General features: G+C 39.6%; 2 protein-coding genes across 5 annotated transcripts in view; one reads left to right on the top strand and one right to left on the bottom strand.

The window, feature by feature from the left end:
* Positions 1 to 2151, top strand: part of fer1l6 (fer-1 like family member 6) — a 30325-nt gene extending 28174 nt beyond the window's left edge. Inside the window, exon 46 of the mRNA XM_038721304.1 lies at positions 536 to 2151. Coding sequence (XP_038577232.1) covers positions 536 to 716 — 181 coding nt within the window. The 3' untranslated portion in view covers positions 717 to 2151. The remainder of the gene's footprint in view (positions 1 to 535) is intronic.
* Positions 1471 to 14660, bottom strand: si:ch211-67e16.4. Of its 4 annotated transcripts, none has more exons than XM_038721305.1 (12): positions 14381 to 14660; positions 10739 to 10825; positions 10063 to 10555; positions 9835 to 9984; positions 9726 to 9734; positions 8011 to 8246; positions 5837 to 5959; positions 5645 to 5732; positions 5226 to 5431; positions 5007 to 5093; positions 3843 to 3921; positions 1471 to 2616 (listed from the first exon to the last, which is right to left on the bottom strand). In XM_038721305.1, exons 3-12 carry the CDS (start codon positions 10499 to 10501, stop codon positions 2363 to 2365), a joined length of 1671 nt encoding a protein of 556 aa, XP_038577233.1. In that variant the 5' UTR covers positions 10502 to 10555; positions 10739 to 10825; positions 14381 to 14660; the 3' UTR covers positions 1471 to 2362. The 4 variants fall into 4 exon arrangements, with proteins under 4 accessions (XP_038577233.1, XP_038577234.1, XP_038577235.1 ...); XM_038721306.1 differs by having other exon boundaries at positions 14608 to 14642; XM_038721307.1 differs by lacking the exon at positions 10739 to 10825.
* Between the last annotated feature and the right edge of the window lie 48 nt (positions 14661 to 14708).

Consider the following 14708-nt stretch of genomic DNA (forward strand, 5'->3'; position numbering starts at 1 on the left):
AGCTCCCCTAAAGTTCACTAATTAACACGTCATACTTCGTTTGTTTCACATACTGTTTCGTGACAGATTATTTCTTGGCTGGACACAGAGACTTTACCACAGTTTACATTAGTTGCATAGCAAAGATAATGAGGTTACTGCTAACAACCAAGAAAGTCGCCCATGTAAAACTAATTTTTACACTCCATTTTCTGTACAAATTGAACAAACAAGATATAATGTGTTAATTAGGGAGTTTCAGAGATGTTCATCTTACTGTTGGACAGAGCCAGGCTAGCTGTTTCCCATTTCTAGTCTTTGTGCAAAACTAAGCATCTTATATAGGCATGCATTTACAGTACAGACATCTAGATATCGATCTTCTCGTCAAACTCTCTACAAGAAATTGCTCCGGCCAATGCCCAGTGGACTTTTTGATGTCTTTATGACAAAGCTCTAACATTTAAAATTAAATTATCCAAAACATTGTCTTTCCATTAATTAAGCTGTTAAAAATTAATAATAACTACTTTTTCTCTTTATCCCCTTCCCCCAGTCGTCCAGACACCTCCTTCTCGTGGTTTGTCAATCCATTCAAATGTTTCTTCCACTTGGTGTGGCGAAGCTACAAGAAGTACATCATCGCTGCCCTGCTCGTGCTCATCACAGTGCTGTTCCTCGCCCTGCTGTTCTACACACTGCCAGGAGCCATTTCTCAGAAGATAATCAATGGATAACTCACAAACACAAGCGGAGACTATGTTAACGTTTGCTAAAACTACAGTACTCAGCTTTAAAATAAATAAATGGCAATACGGTGTCACTACCCGTTTTAATAGATTTACATCAACAAGAACAAATGGGCATAGGAGCAACAGGGACGTTGTAAAGAAATGCATAAGTTTTTGGTTTTCTAATCTGGAATTGTCAATAACAAATCTAGATTTTTAAGACCCAATGTGGTTCAAGCTGCACTCACCGCTGGGTTCAATTTTGCTCTACTCAAGTGCAAGGCATTGGAAACAATGGGTTTCAGAGCGCAGTGGTGCCGTTGTCACGTTGTCTAAAAGGGCCTTTAAAACGTAGGTTCTGATGTTTTCAAGTCTATGTAGCTACAATACTCAACATACCAAATGTACTTTGAAAGAGTAATTAATCACTGGAAAATATTGGCTATGAAGACAAGAAAATCACAAAACACATTTAGAAATACTTTATATAAACTTTTAGAGTAACTTTATTTGGCTTTCACTAACTGCTTCATCTGAACTATAGTATGCATTTTCCACAGAACATGGGCTGGGGATTTTATCCCCAGTGTTTTACAATGTAGTCATTGCAGTTATGAAGCAACCAATAACTCAACATACTGCAGTGTTATCAGAGTGCTGGCTTTAAAAAAAATCTAAATCTATGCTTTTAAATTATCGCCAAATACATTTTATCTGTTGAGGAAGGGACAAGCTTTGTTAAAATAAAAGTTCAACACAGTTCTTATATTAGCTGCATTTATTATAACTTTTGTGAGTTGGTCAAACTGCAAAATTGAAGTATTTTTCTTGTTAGCAGCCATGAGATGTTTCTAGTAAACAACTCAAATCAGTATCTGTCAAAGGTGGTTTCTCGACAAAAAGTAACACTTATCAGATAATTTCTTATTTATCTTCCACCTCAGGCCAAGTAGAGATGCGTGTCTCATACACATTTCAACACTTATTACAAAATCAGCCACACAATATTTAAAAGACAGTCACATTGCACACTAAAAACATGATGATACATTGCCTCTGAAATAAGTCAAATCAGACAATCATTTCACTTTGATGGTTTCCACATATATACACTTCATTAAACTACAAAGAACTAAATTTAAATACTTTAGACTGAGAAATAGTTCAAATAAAATTTTAAATGTGTTATTTTTGTGTATATGTATGAGTTTACAGTTGCCCGTTTTGGTCTACTGATACTGGATTTTATGTGTAACTTATGTGAAATGAAGGTAAATGATATCTCATGAGTATATAACAGCAAAGACAAAGATCAATATCTGTTGCTCTGATTTTTTTTATCTCTACATATGGGTGGGGATAAGGTGCTTGTAAGCTCGACCTGATTGATTGAAACATTGTCATGTATGCTCAGCGAATAAAGTTATTCAGTTTGAGCATGCAGGCTTGGCTTTATTGTGTTGTCAATGGAAGTCAAATTATATGCAAAATTATACCAGTAGTTTGACAGTGCGTTTTATTAACGAAGCTCCAATGGCTGACGACACAAAGCTGCATCACCATTTGAGTTCGGACCCCTCCTGAACACCAACAATGACATATTTGCCATTCACATTCCTAAAATCTCTCTGTGCGTGGCGATGTCAAAAATATCACTGCAAGAGATCTGTGTCTGCCAGAGAGATACTCTGCTGCGATAGGCTGACCTGGGGGTAGGAAGAGGATGATGACGTCACAGTGTGCTGATGTGGAGCCATGTTGGGGCCTCTCAGGAGCAGAGAAGACGACGAGGTGCAGGTTATGAAGGGGAGAGTGGAGGAGATGCTGTTTGCTGCGGACATGTTGAGGAAGCTGTTGGACTGAGGCAGTGATGAGCTCGGTCTCTGCAGACTGCTCGAGGTGGCAGCTGAAACACAAGATAAAGAAAAAGTAGCTAGTGATAAATAACAGCCCTCCTCCACTTTCCTGAGGAAAAACAATTGTTTTATATTCATTCAACATTACTTATCTAATATCAAATGAAAGTTAAAAGGCTAACCTGCTATTAGCCTATTGATAGTGAGCTTGTCAATTTGACTTTTCAAACACTAGACCAGAGGTTTTCAAAGTGGGAGGGGGGCCTTCCCAACGGGGCGACAAATCCCTTTTGGGAGAATAGAAGAGCCTATATGTGATCAATTTGGTTAAAGAAATAGTGCAGAAATACAGTAGGCTAGTTTTGAGGAACTGTGGCAAACAGCACTAGCAGGCTTCGTTTAGCAAAACTAGGTAAACTAAAGAAGGTAAGAGGCACCTTTTCAGATTCCGCAGTCTCAGACTTTGAAACCCCCGGCACTAGACAATAACTACAGTATCAACAGGATACTGACCCAAACAGGCCTTTACAGGGTTTCCACGAGGACATTTGTTAGTAATATAAATAGATAAATAATAGACTATTCTCTACTACATGCCTTGGCTTAATCGATGGGGAAAAACTAACTTCAACTCAGACTGCATTGGATAAAAATGCGTGTCCAGCTGGTAATTATAAAACTAACTTCTGCCAGGTATTTGACAGCACTGCTCAAGGTTTTTCCACACACCCCCATCTAAATTGAGTAGTTTGTTGCCACTTTGTTTCAGTCACCTGCTGAGCTAAATTTCACTGATCATGACACATCGTCAGACATCAGCCTCACTTTAAATTTGTGGCCTTCACTGTATGATACAGCACCTTTGCTAATTTTCCATGACTATCAATGTTATATTTCATAAAATGCTTCTTTGACATAAGCGGAGGCTCTTTTTGTTTTGCATAAGATGGCCCATATGCTGATTGGAAAGTAAACCGTCCTTCACATGTGTTGAGCTTTTATTTGGAGGTAAGAATAAAACTCAGCCATCGATTATGGAGATGAACACAGGACCAAGAAACATTTTTTGTCCACAGTAGCTTTACATCTTTTACTAATCACTTTGACTACTTCCAACAAATGTATTCTTTCTGCACACGTATCCTCATCCTATTGTGTTTGAATGGGCCTTGAGTCTGGGTCTGGAAGTGCTCTGCTTTGAACCAGAAGTTTAAAACTGTCATGAAGGAATGACAGGGACAGTAACAAATACAAAGTAGAAGTTAGTCAATCTTACCACAGGGCCCTCTGAGCGGCTGATGCGGGCTGCTGATGGGAAAGCCAGTTTGAGAAAGACCTTCAGCGCCACCTTGAGTCTAAGAGTGAGAAAGACAGAAGTTACGGGCTTTGTCTTATTAGTAAGGAAGGTTCCTCATATGTAAATGGTCCTCAAGTCCTAGTGACGCCTAGTTCGTGGGTATTGTAATAGTGACGTAGTAGGTTGTAGCTTAATTGTTAATTATTCAAAACTAAACCATGTAGCGGACACTGTGCAATTAGGTTATGGTTTGAAATGAAATCTTAAGAAGGATCTTAGTGAAGGTATCACTTACTAGCTTGAGTGTGCTCACTAACAGCACACAAATAACGTTGTGCGAGTCCATATTAACATCTCTCACACAGAATGAACTAAAACCAATCACTGAACACGCAAAAAAGCAGGACTAGACCGTACTCTGTGATGTTATTTACAGAAACCCAACAATTCCCACCAAGAGCAGCACTAGGCGACAGAGGCAAGGAAAAATTTCAACTCATTGAGGCAGTTTTAAGACCTAAATTAGAACACTTTGTCCACCATTGTCATCCCTAGAAAATCAATAAAAACAGCTGCAGCTGATTCAGAATGCTACTGCTCGAGTCCTCACTAAAAAACAGTGGATCACATCATCAGTTCTGAGGTCTTTACACTGGTTTCTTTAAAATACTGTTGCTGCTTTTGCAACAGCAGTTGGTTTGGAAGCACTGAATGTTTTAGGGCCAAAATACATAACTGATCTTCTGCTACGTTATGAAACATCCAGACCTCTCAGATCTGCTTCATGTATCCAGACTCAAAGCTAAACAACTCCCAGAAAACTGCAAGTGGACTGAAAGGGTTCTTTTAAATCAATGCTGAAGACTTTTCTTTTCAGCCGCTGCCTTTTATTAAATCAAATTCAAGACTTTTGATTATATCTTGCACTGTAACTTTTACTGTCCTGTTTTATCTTGTTTTTAGTTTCTATTTAACTGTTAAATAAAGTATTTAAATGTCTTTTCCCTATGTTGCTTTTATTTTGTTTTATGTAAAGCACTTTGAATTGCCTTGTTGAAATGAGCTATACAAATAAACTTGCCTTGCGTTACTCTACATCATGTACTCCTTTCTGTGATAAAAGAAGTCACAGACATTACTGACCTGAACCTGGTCAAGACAGGCCTGGAGTTTCCTTTTTGCCCTCCACCTGGCCACCCTCAGTCTGGTCTTCTCTCGACGCTCTCGCACCTTCAACACAACATCATCATATTTTACATTAAATGAAGGCAACTGTAAAAGTTTTTTATGGGAATGTGTCACATAGATTATTAATAGATTATTAGATATTGCTGTAAGGACGGAACACTAAGGTTGACTAGCCAGATCTGCCAGCAGCGGCTGAGGCAGTGTTTTCTCCAGCTCTCTGCGTCTGCTGAGGCTTCGCCTTCGGAGCTCATTCCTGCGCAGTTTGTATTCTTCGTAAAGGCTGAGGTCTTTAGTCCAGGGCCGCATGGCCTGGCGAGGTGGGATGCCGAGTGGCAAGGCCGCCATCGACGGCAGGGAGGCCGCAGGCTGAGGTATCAGATCTGAGAGCACACACACACGGAAAGGTTTGTAGTGGATGGGCTTTTTTTAACAAATCAAATTATGGAATAGAGGTAGACCCATTTATCATGTTGCGGATTTACATAATAAATACTAGCCTCAAGTTATTATAACAGTGATCAATAATGATTTTATTGGCCAGAGGGAGACTGACATCTGCGCGCGCGCACACACACACACACACATCTACTCACATGTGCTTGGTCCGGCTGAGCTGAAGGCTGTAGTGTGATTTCTCTGGCTAGCTGGAAGGCCTGACCACTCTGTCAATGAGCTTTGAGCCTGGAGGGACGGACAAAAGAATGAATTCTCTTCCACAGATTGTTCCGAGCAGTCAGTGATATTCATTCCAGGAGTTGTCTTGTGATGATCAGCTCTATCCTTACCTCTGACTCTGGAAGATGACTCTGCTGCACCTGGCAGTCCAGCAGCAGAGTGGCCATCTCCTCTTGTTCGTCCTCCGGCTCCTCTTTGATACAGATCACCACCTCCTCCTCCTGCTGCTTCACCTGCATTAAAACAGAGGATCAGGACTTTAGGATTGTGATGAGAAAGGTCATCTAGTTTACTGTCCGGTAACATGCGTATTGTTATTAAGTTTAATACTTCTCTGCCTATGTCAGCCTTAAAGTGTTTTTTTGTGCAAGTACAGTATATTGTCTGTTAAACTGTGGAGTCAAATTAAAAGAAAAAAATCTGAATACAGAAGGATAAGATGGTACCATACAGGTAAAGGGGCATTTCTTTCTAATCTTCAGTAAACAAAAACAGAGAAAAGCAGCTATTCCTCATATCTGATAAGCTAGAACAAGCAAATGTTGGTTCTGTTGAAGAGATTAATCAGCATTTCAGCCCTGGGTATGACTGAAAGCTAAAATTTAATCTTTTGCACTTTTCTATATTTGTATTTTAATTGTGTCCATTTAGTGTGTTCCCTACGATGAGCACAATTAGAACTATTAGAACTACTGTATTTATTAAGTATCAGTCACAGTTTTACTTCTATTCTGGTTCCAGGTGCTCAATGATGACCAGAAAAATAAAATAAAAATAAAATGTAACCAAAGTATTGGTAAGCAAATTTCAAGGACCGCCTTTTTTCACCTACGTAATATTGCAAAAATCAGGAACATCCTGTCTAAAAATGATGCAAAAAAACTAGTCCTTGCATTTGTTACTTCTAGGCTGGATTACTGCAATTCCTTATTATCAGGCTGCTCGAAAAAGTCAATTAAGACTCTTCAGCTGATCCAGAATGCTGCAGCACGTGTTCTGACAGGAACCAGGAAAAGAGATCACATTTCTCCTGTCTTAGCTTCTCTGCATTGGCTTCCAGTAAAATCCAGAATAGAATTTAAAATCATTCTTCTTACCTACAAAGCTCTTAATGGTCAGGCACCATCTTATCTTAAAGAGCTCATAGTACCTTACTACCCCACCAGAGCACTGCGCTCCCAGAATGCAGGGTTACTTGTGGTTCCTAGAGTCTCCAAAAGTAGACTAGGAGCCAGAGCGTTCAGCTATCAAGCTCCTCTCCTGTGGAACCAGGTTCCAGTTTGGGTTCAGGAGGCAGACACCATCTCCACATTTAAGAGTAGGCTTAAGACTTTCCTCTTTGATAAAGCTTATAGTTAGGGCTGGCTCAGGTAGTCCTGAACCATCCCTTAGTTATGCTGCTATAGGCCTAGACTGCCGGGGGATTTCCCATGATGCACTGAGCTCCTCTCTCCTCTACTTTCTCTCCCTCTGTATGCAACCTCATCCCATTATTGCCTGTTACTAACTCGACTTCTCCCCTTTCTGGTAGTCTTGTGCTTTCTCGTCCCTCTCCTCTCTCCTCCTATCACTTCCTGCTGGTGTTTCTGGCTCTGGAGCTGTGGAGTCTGGATCTGTGGCTGCGGGTCACCTGCTGCCCCCGTGTTCCTGCTCGACACCCTCTGCTACAATTATTGTTACTAGTCCTATTGTAACATTACAATTATTATCATTAACACTACTGTAAATATCTGTACCTCTGTGTGTATATTGTGTAGGCTGCCTCCCTCCCCTCTCTCTCTCCTTCGACCCCCTCCTCTCTCCTTCACCCCCAACCGGTCGAGGCAGATGGCCGCCCACCCTGAGACATGGTTCTGCTCGAGGTTTCTGCCTCTTAAACAGAAGTTTTTCCTTGCCTCTGTCGCCTAGTGCTGCTCTTGGTGGGAATTGTTGGGTTTCTGTAAATAGCATCACAGAGTACGGTCTAGTCCTGCTCTTTTATGAAAAGCGCTCTGAGATAACTGTTGTTGTGATTTGGCGCTATATAAATAAAATTGAATTGAAAATATAAAAATATATATTGAAAATATCTTTCTAATATCTTAAAGCACAAATTAATAAAAAATTATTAAATATACGTTCTCTAACTTAAACTACAACTCTAAAGCAGTTGTTTCTTCTACTGTGCTCTCCAATTACTAAGAAAAAGAGCTAGCCTTTTCTCATGTCCTCATTCTAAGAGGTCAGAGGTCAACATAACGACCACGTAGGCCCACTTCAGTGGAGTGTGCGTATGTGTTGTCACCTGTGAAACAGAGGAGGGCACAGTGGAGCTATCGGCCTGGGTGGAACAATTTGGGGACAGTGAGTCAGCGGCTGATTGCTGCCCCAGATCGACAGTCAGGGCCTGGACAGGAGGAGGGGCCATGACAGCGTCCACACTTTCTGTTTGCGGCTGCAGAGTGATGGTCCACTCACAGTCGTCCTCCTGATCATCATCTTTCCTCTGAGCTGTGTCTTGATCTGTGGAACAGAACAAAACTGCACAAACATTGACATGTGTTCACTCTAGGGCTGGGCGATATGGCCAAAAATGTTATCACGATAAACACATTTTATATCATTCGATATCGATAATTATCACGATATATGCCAAATCATTATTTCTTTCAAGTTTTAAGGTGGATTTTTGCTACTGAATGAAAATTCAAGAAATCAGAAGGTTAATTATGTGGTTTAAACTTTTCTTTATCGTCAGATACACAGAAAACAGTGGATCATTTCACAAATCTGAGGTAGAACATTCAAAACTATTATGATAAAATCTTTTTCAACAAATATGATTAGTAAATAGATAACTTTCACAACAATGCACCCACTATTTTGTCAGTGGGTAATATAATTTTTTCCTTCACTCACATTTACCTTCTTATTGTAGGGTTGACGTAAGGGTTGAGAAGGGGTTGGGTGTTGGCGTACCATTGTATGTTGTGATTTCGGTGTGTGTGTGTGTGTGTGTGTGTGTGTGTCAGTGAAGGGCATTAAGTACATGGTATATGCTCTTGAACAATGTCTGATGTTTTATGTTTGATATGCATATGTGTATTTTTGAATAATGTCGATATTTATATTATATGTATTTGTATTTATTTGTATTTGGGGACTGCAGATGTAAATTAGCCTAAGGCTAACTCTGGTGTAATGCATCAAATGTTTACATTTATGTTATTAATTGCACATGGTCCCTTCTAAATAAAAATCAATCAATCAATAGAAAAATGGTAAATCAAAAAAAATTAAGTGCTAATTTGTCCGTAATTCAAATGAATTAAACCAAATATTTATTGACGATATATTGAACATTTATTATATTGTTATAGAGGAAAATTATATTGCGATAATTATCATTATTGTTTTATTGCCCAGCCCAAGTTCACTCTACTTTATCTGTGCATGGATATGCTGGAACCACAATCATATTTTGTCAATGCATATGCAGTTGACTGCTGAGGGTTTTTCTATTCACCATTAAAAGTATAGCATGACATGATATTCAAGGCATCAATATTTGAGAGTTTAAAAAACACATTAATTGTAATAGTATATCAGCCAATAATCACACACATATTTGATGAGCATTTCTTAGTTTGTTTTGTTTTTAAGATTTAAAGAATTCTGACCACTATACAGTATGAACTGAGTAGGACAGTTTTAAGTTGAAAAACAAACTAATGAGTGCTCTCTGGTGGACAAACTGGAGACTGGAGACAATTATTCAAAATGATCTCAAACAATTCTTTTTCTTTTCTTTATTTCTTATTACTTGTCAGTCCCAACTTTAATCAATGATAAATTAGCATAATTTGTGTTGGTGAGTAGAGCCTGACCAGTAGTGAAAATTTTGGAGGCAGATGCCAAAACGGTTAAAATAGGCAAAAACAATTCCAATGTAAAAACTACAATTGAGATTTAAATTCTGGTGTATTTCTACCTTAGTCTTACTTTAGGCTACCACCATACCTTTCAAATCTGATGTGATGAGGGGAAGAAGAGACAGAAAATTAATTTGGGAGGGATCAAATGTAGGAAAGCATGCAATGATGCGCACACACATTCCTGAGCTCTGTACCTGTACTGCTGTCAGATTCAGTTAGTGTGTTCACAGAGAGCGAGACGGGCAGCAGCAAGTCCGATGGTTCGGAGCTGGCAACTCCCACATCCGAATGACAGCGCACTCTGATCGCACACCTGCTCGTGCTCTCTGTAGAGGAGCAACATTCTAGGAATACAAAGGAACAAGTGAGACTCATTGGAGTGGACGGCACAAGTAGGAGTCAGTCATGTCAGAGGTCATTACCTTGATTGCTTCTCGTCAGTTGTCCCTCGGAGGTCTTGGTCTGAGTTGGGCATGATGGAGAGGTCTCGGTGGAGGAGACACTTGCACCACCTCTTTGTGCTTGGGTGAAGGTGGACGGGTGGATGCGGACAAGAGTGGAGGCAGAGGCTCTCTGCTGCAGCTCCTCCTCCACTCCTTGCCTGTAGTATTTCAGCTTCAGCTCGGTGTAGCGCAGCTTGGCTCGAATGTTGTCATTCTCCTTCTCTTTTACGGCCTTTTCCCGCTGCAGCGCCATGATGTCCCTCTTCATCAGCACAACTTGGGTTTTCAGCTCCTCAAACTTGACTCCGACCACTTTGAGCATCTCAGCCAGCACCGTCTCCACTGCTCCGTTCACTGCTCGCTCAACCACTGCACCCATCTGGCCTCGAATCAGTGACACGGCAATGCTGACATCCATTTCAGCCAGATCTCTGACCGCAAAACAGCTGGAGGGGGTTCTTCAAAGTTTTACCTGCATGCACAATTAAATCACAAGTGCAGTTTAATTATTCAGCTTCTTGTCTACAACTATATAACTTAATCCAACTGGCAACTGGAAACAGCATAAAACATTTTATAATACAGAGAAATAAACCACACTCAAAATTTAATCTTAAGTTTTTCTTAAAGTTATATTATCATCATGTGGTAATACCTTTGTCATGCAGTTGTGAGCAGGGATTGAAAACTCTCCTCTGTGGAGTGATTAAGGTGAATTGGACATTTAAGATTTGAGAGTGAGCTGCCAGAAAGAATTATATTGATTAGCCAGATCCAGAAAACAAATTACCAACTAAACATTTTTTTGCATTGAATTCTCTCATCCTCTCGAAAGCTTGCTAGGGTAAAAAAACATCAAAACTGTTTCTTTCTACAACATGTCAGACTTTTTTTTTTTTTTTTTTATATCTGGAGACCAAAACCATACTTTTTGGAAATGTTGTTTTTAAGCCATCAACCTACAACCACTACTTCACTGACACGTGTTATTATGTAATAAGATTTCATGTTGAAGCAAATTGTCTGCAGTCTGGACAATCTTTACAATAAACAAAAAAAGTGACACAACTTTGTCCCACATGAGTGTCCTGTAGAGGGTAATTAAATACAGTTTTATACATATCAGTCAGCCAACCTTCTGAAAAAATTAAACTACATTAAAAATGACAATAATAAGGAGAGGGAGTTGTAGCCAATTCTGTGATCTGGTCGCTGCCACTAGGGGCGCTAAAGATAGTGGTCGCCGCCAGGCTTCCACAGTCTCTTCTGCCTCTCTGTTCCTTGTCACACAAATTGTGACCATGATTGTGACATTAGAAAAATGTCAGTTTCAAGTTTTTATACAGTCTATGGTTTCAAAGTAGGCCTAAAGTGACCTTAGATCATTTAAATTATCTCAACTGGCAGATGATAATTTTTTTGTCTAATAGAGAGGAATGAATCAAAGCAATTAGATGTGTTGAGGAGTTTTCTACTGTCTCAGGTTTAAGAATGAACTTGAACAAATCTGTTTATTAGGCTACCACTTCAGGAATGTGAACTATCAGAAGTTAATGGTATCCAGTGAAGAACCCAGTTACATACCTGGATGTGATAAGAATGAAAAACTCTGCAATAACCTACTGAATTATACAAATAATTATATAAGATCTTATTTAATTTCATTTGGAGGAACAAATGTCATTATTTAAGGAAAGATAGGCTACCCTATGCAACATAAAAAATACCTTAAATAATACTTTTAAAAGTTAAATGGCTAACTAAGTTGATAAGAAAGACACAAACATTTATAACACCTTCCCTAATTAAGTAGTATTATATTTCTACTAAAATGTTGCGCATGATTGCCGTTGCTGTTCAGTTCAATAACACCAAAGTATGAAGAAGACATAGCGAACCAGACTTAATCTTTTAATTTGGAACAAGGAAGGAGGGCATGAGACGGGAGGCTCCACAGTCTTGGGTCGCTGCCACACTGACCACTGCTGCCTGTCTTGCACTGGTCGTTGTGGTCGCTGCCACTAGGGGCACTAAAGATAGTGGTTGCTACCACACTGAGTAGCAGATTTAGGCACACACTCTACACTCTAAGTTATTGATTATATGCATGTTGACCGGTTAACCATACAGCTGTGCACATCAGACAATAATACAAAAACAATTCAAGCTAAAAGCATGAAAACATTGAAAAGACTAAAATACACGTTTCAGATAAACATAAAATTAGTCACATAGAATAAAATAAAAGGGATAAAATAAAGTCAAATAAGATCGGGAAAGGCTCTCCTATAAAAGTATGTTTTAAGAAGGGACTTAAAAGAGTTCACTGACTCAGCTGACCTGATTTCCTCGGGCAGGCTGTTCCAGAGCCTCGGGGCCCTGACAGCAAACGCTCTGTTCCCTTTAGTTTTCAGTCGAGACTCTGGAACAGACAACAGACCTCTGCCCGAGGATCTCAAGGTACGTGCTGGTGTGTATGAGACTAAAAGGTCAGAAATATAACAAGGCGAGAGGCCATGAAGAGCTTTAAAAGTGATCAATAGAATTTTAAAGTCAATTCTAAAACATACTGGGAGCCAGTGTAATGAAGCTAAAATATGAGTAATGTGGTCATATTTCTTTGTTCTGGTTAAAAGCCTGGCAGCTGAGTTCTAGACAGTCTGGAGTCGATCAATAGATTTTTGGGTTAAACAGGTGAAAAGGCTGTTGCAATAATCCAGGCGTGATGAGATGAAGGCGTGTAAAATGGTCTCGGTGTCCTTAAAAGTTAACATAGATTGAATTTTTGCTATATTTCTAAGTTGATAAAAACATGATTGAACAAGCTTTGTGGTGTGCTGCTCGAAATTTAAATTACTATCAAAATAAACACCAAGGTTCTTTGCCACAGGCTTAATGTGATTTACTAGGGAACCAGCGGATGGCAGTATTTGATTTGCCATCTGCTGGGACCCGATGACCAGGATTTCTGTTTTGTTCAGCTGGAGGAAATTATTTGACATCCATTTTTTAACTTCACAAAGGCAGTCGGTAAGTGAACTCAGCATTCCAGGGTCTGTGGATCTGACGGGCAAGTACATTTGTGTGTCATCAGCATAAATATGAAAAGAAATGCCATGTTTATGGATAAAATGTCCAAGGGGAAGCAGATACAAGGAAAACAAAATGGGTCCTAAGACCGACCCCTGAGGCACACCATATTTAACTGGACAGAACGAGGAGATATAGTTGTTTACAGACATGCAAAACTTCCTATTTGACAGGTAGGATGAAAACCATTCTAGGGCAGTACCAGAGATCCCCACCCAGTGCCTTAGTTTGTCTAACAAGATGTTGTGATCAATGGTGTCAAAAGCAGCGCTAAGGTCCAGGAGTACCAGGACTGAGCACATGCCATCATCAGCAGACATTAAAAGGTCATTGGTGACTTTAAGCAGGGCAGTCTCAGTGCTCTGGTACTTCTTGAAACTAGATTGAAACTTTTCAAATATGTTGTTATTTTCCAGTACAGTGAGCAGCTGTTTGGACACAATTCTTTCTAGAATCTTTGCAATAAAAGGCAGTTTTGAAATTGGTCTCTTTAGGCCTACTTTGGAACCATAGACTGTATAAAAACTTGAAACTGACCTTTTTCTAATGTCACAATCATGGACACACTTTATGTTACAAGGAACAGAGAGGGAACTTCCCTCAGACTGTGGAAGTGACCAGTGGTCGGTGTGACAGCAACCAGACCACAGAATTGGCTACAACCCCTGCTGCTAATAAGTGGCACACAGAATCATATTGGTTTCATGTTGGTACACTGCACAGCTTGATTTACAACAAGAATCTTATTAGGACTCTGCATCAGTTAATACACTCAAAGTTTTGGTGACTGTTTTTCCCACCTGCAACAGGATCGTAGTGACAGCATTTCTCCTAAACAGACTTTAACTTTAAACGTGTAGGAACATAATGTAGCACATCTAACGTTATCTAACGTATATGTGTCAAAGAAAGGACAAGGAGCCTCGTGGAGTTGCATAACACAAGAGAGAATAAGACGAAACTGGTGATGCAGTTAGCGTAAATAAATACATAACGTTAGTTTGATTATATTGGTTACGTTCTCTAGTTCAGCAGAAACAGGTCTGTTCATGCAGCCATAAAACATAAAACACCACACAATGGTGCAGACGGTTTATGAGCTAACGTTATCGTACGACCTGTGTGTCAGCCCATAGTTTCTTTACTGGTCAAACAGGGTTGGATGCCACCTATCGGAGTCAAATTTAGGATGAAACATTTTACTTACCGTTTGTGCTCGTGTGTGATAAGTTAAACGGTTTAACGTTAGTCAGTTAGCTAACTGCAGCTAACGCGATGCTTTTGATATAAAGTTAGCTAGTTAAACAGAACACTCATAACATTAGCTATTGTTAAAGACTGTTTCATGTTATTTTGCCGTTGCATAGACTCCCATTATCAAAAAGTGTTTCTTTTAACATGCATATGGGAATAAATAGTAACGTTACTGTTTACCCTCTTAACGGTAAAGCTATAAGATCAACAGTTTCCGGGGTCAAAAGTAAATCAACTGGGTGAGCAAAGCTCGTCTATATCGAAGATGATCACTCTGTAAT

Source organism: Micropterus salmoides, unplaced genomic scaffold, assembly GCF_014851395.1.
Source record: "Micropterus salmoides isolate LMB-PRFRI ecotype aquatic unplaced genomic scaffold, ASM1485139v1 Ms_hic_scaffold_15, whole genome shotgun sequence".
Taxonomy (NCBI): domain Eukaryota; kingdom Metazoa; phylum Chordata; class Actinopteri; order Centrarchiformes; family Centrarchidae; genus Micropterus; species Micropterus salmoides.

Coding starts and splice junctions, on each gene's coding strand:
- si:ch211-67e16.4 (XM_038721307.1), bottom strand. CDS start 10,501: ATGGATGTCAGCATTGCCGTGTCACTGATTCGAGGCCAGATGGGTGCA. Junction 9,985..10,062: donor ACTGACGAGAAGCAATCAAG/GTAATGACCTCT, acceptor TTGTATTCCTAG/AATGTTGCTCCTCTACAGAG. Junction 5,733..5,836: donor GTCATCTTCCAGAGTCAGAG/GTAAGGATAGAG, acceptor CCGTCCCTCCAG/GCTCAAAGCTCATTGACAGA.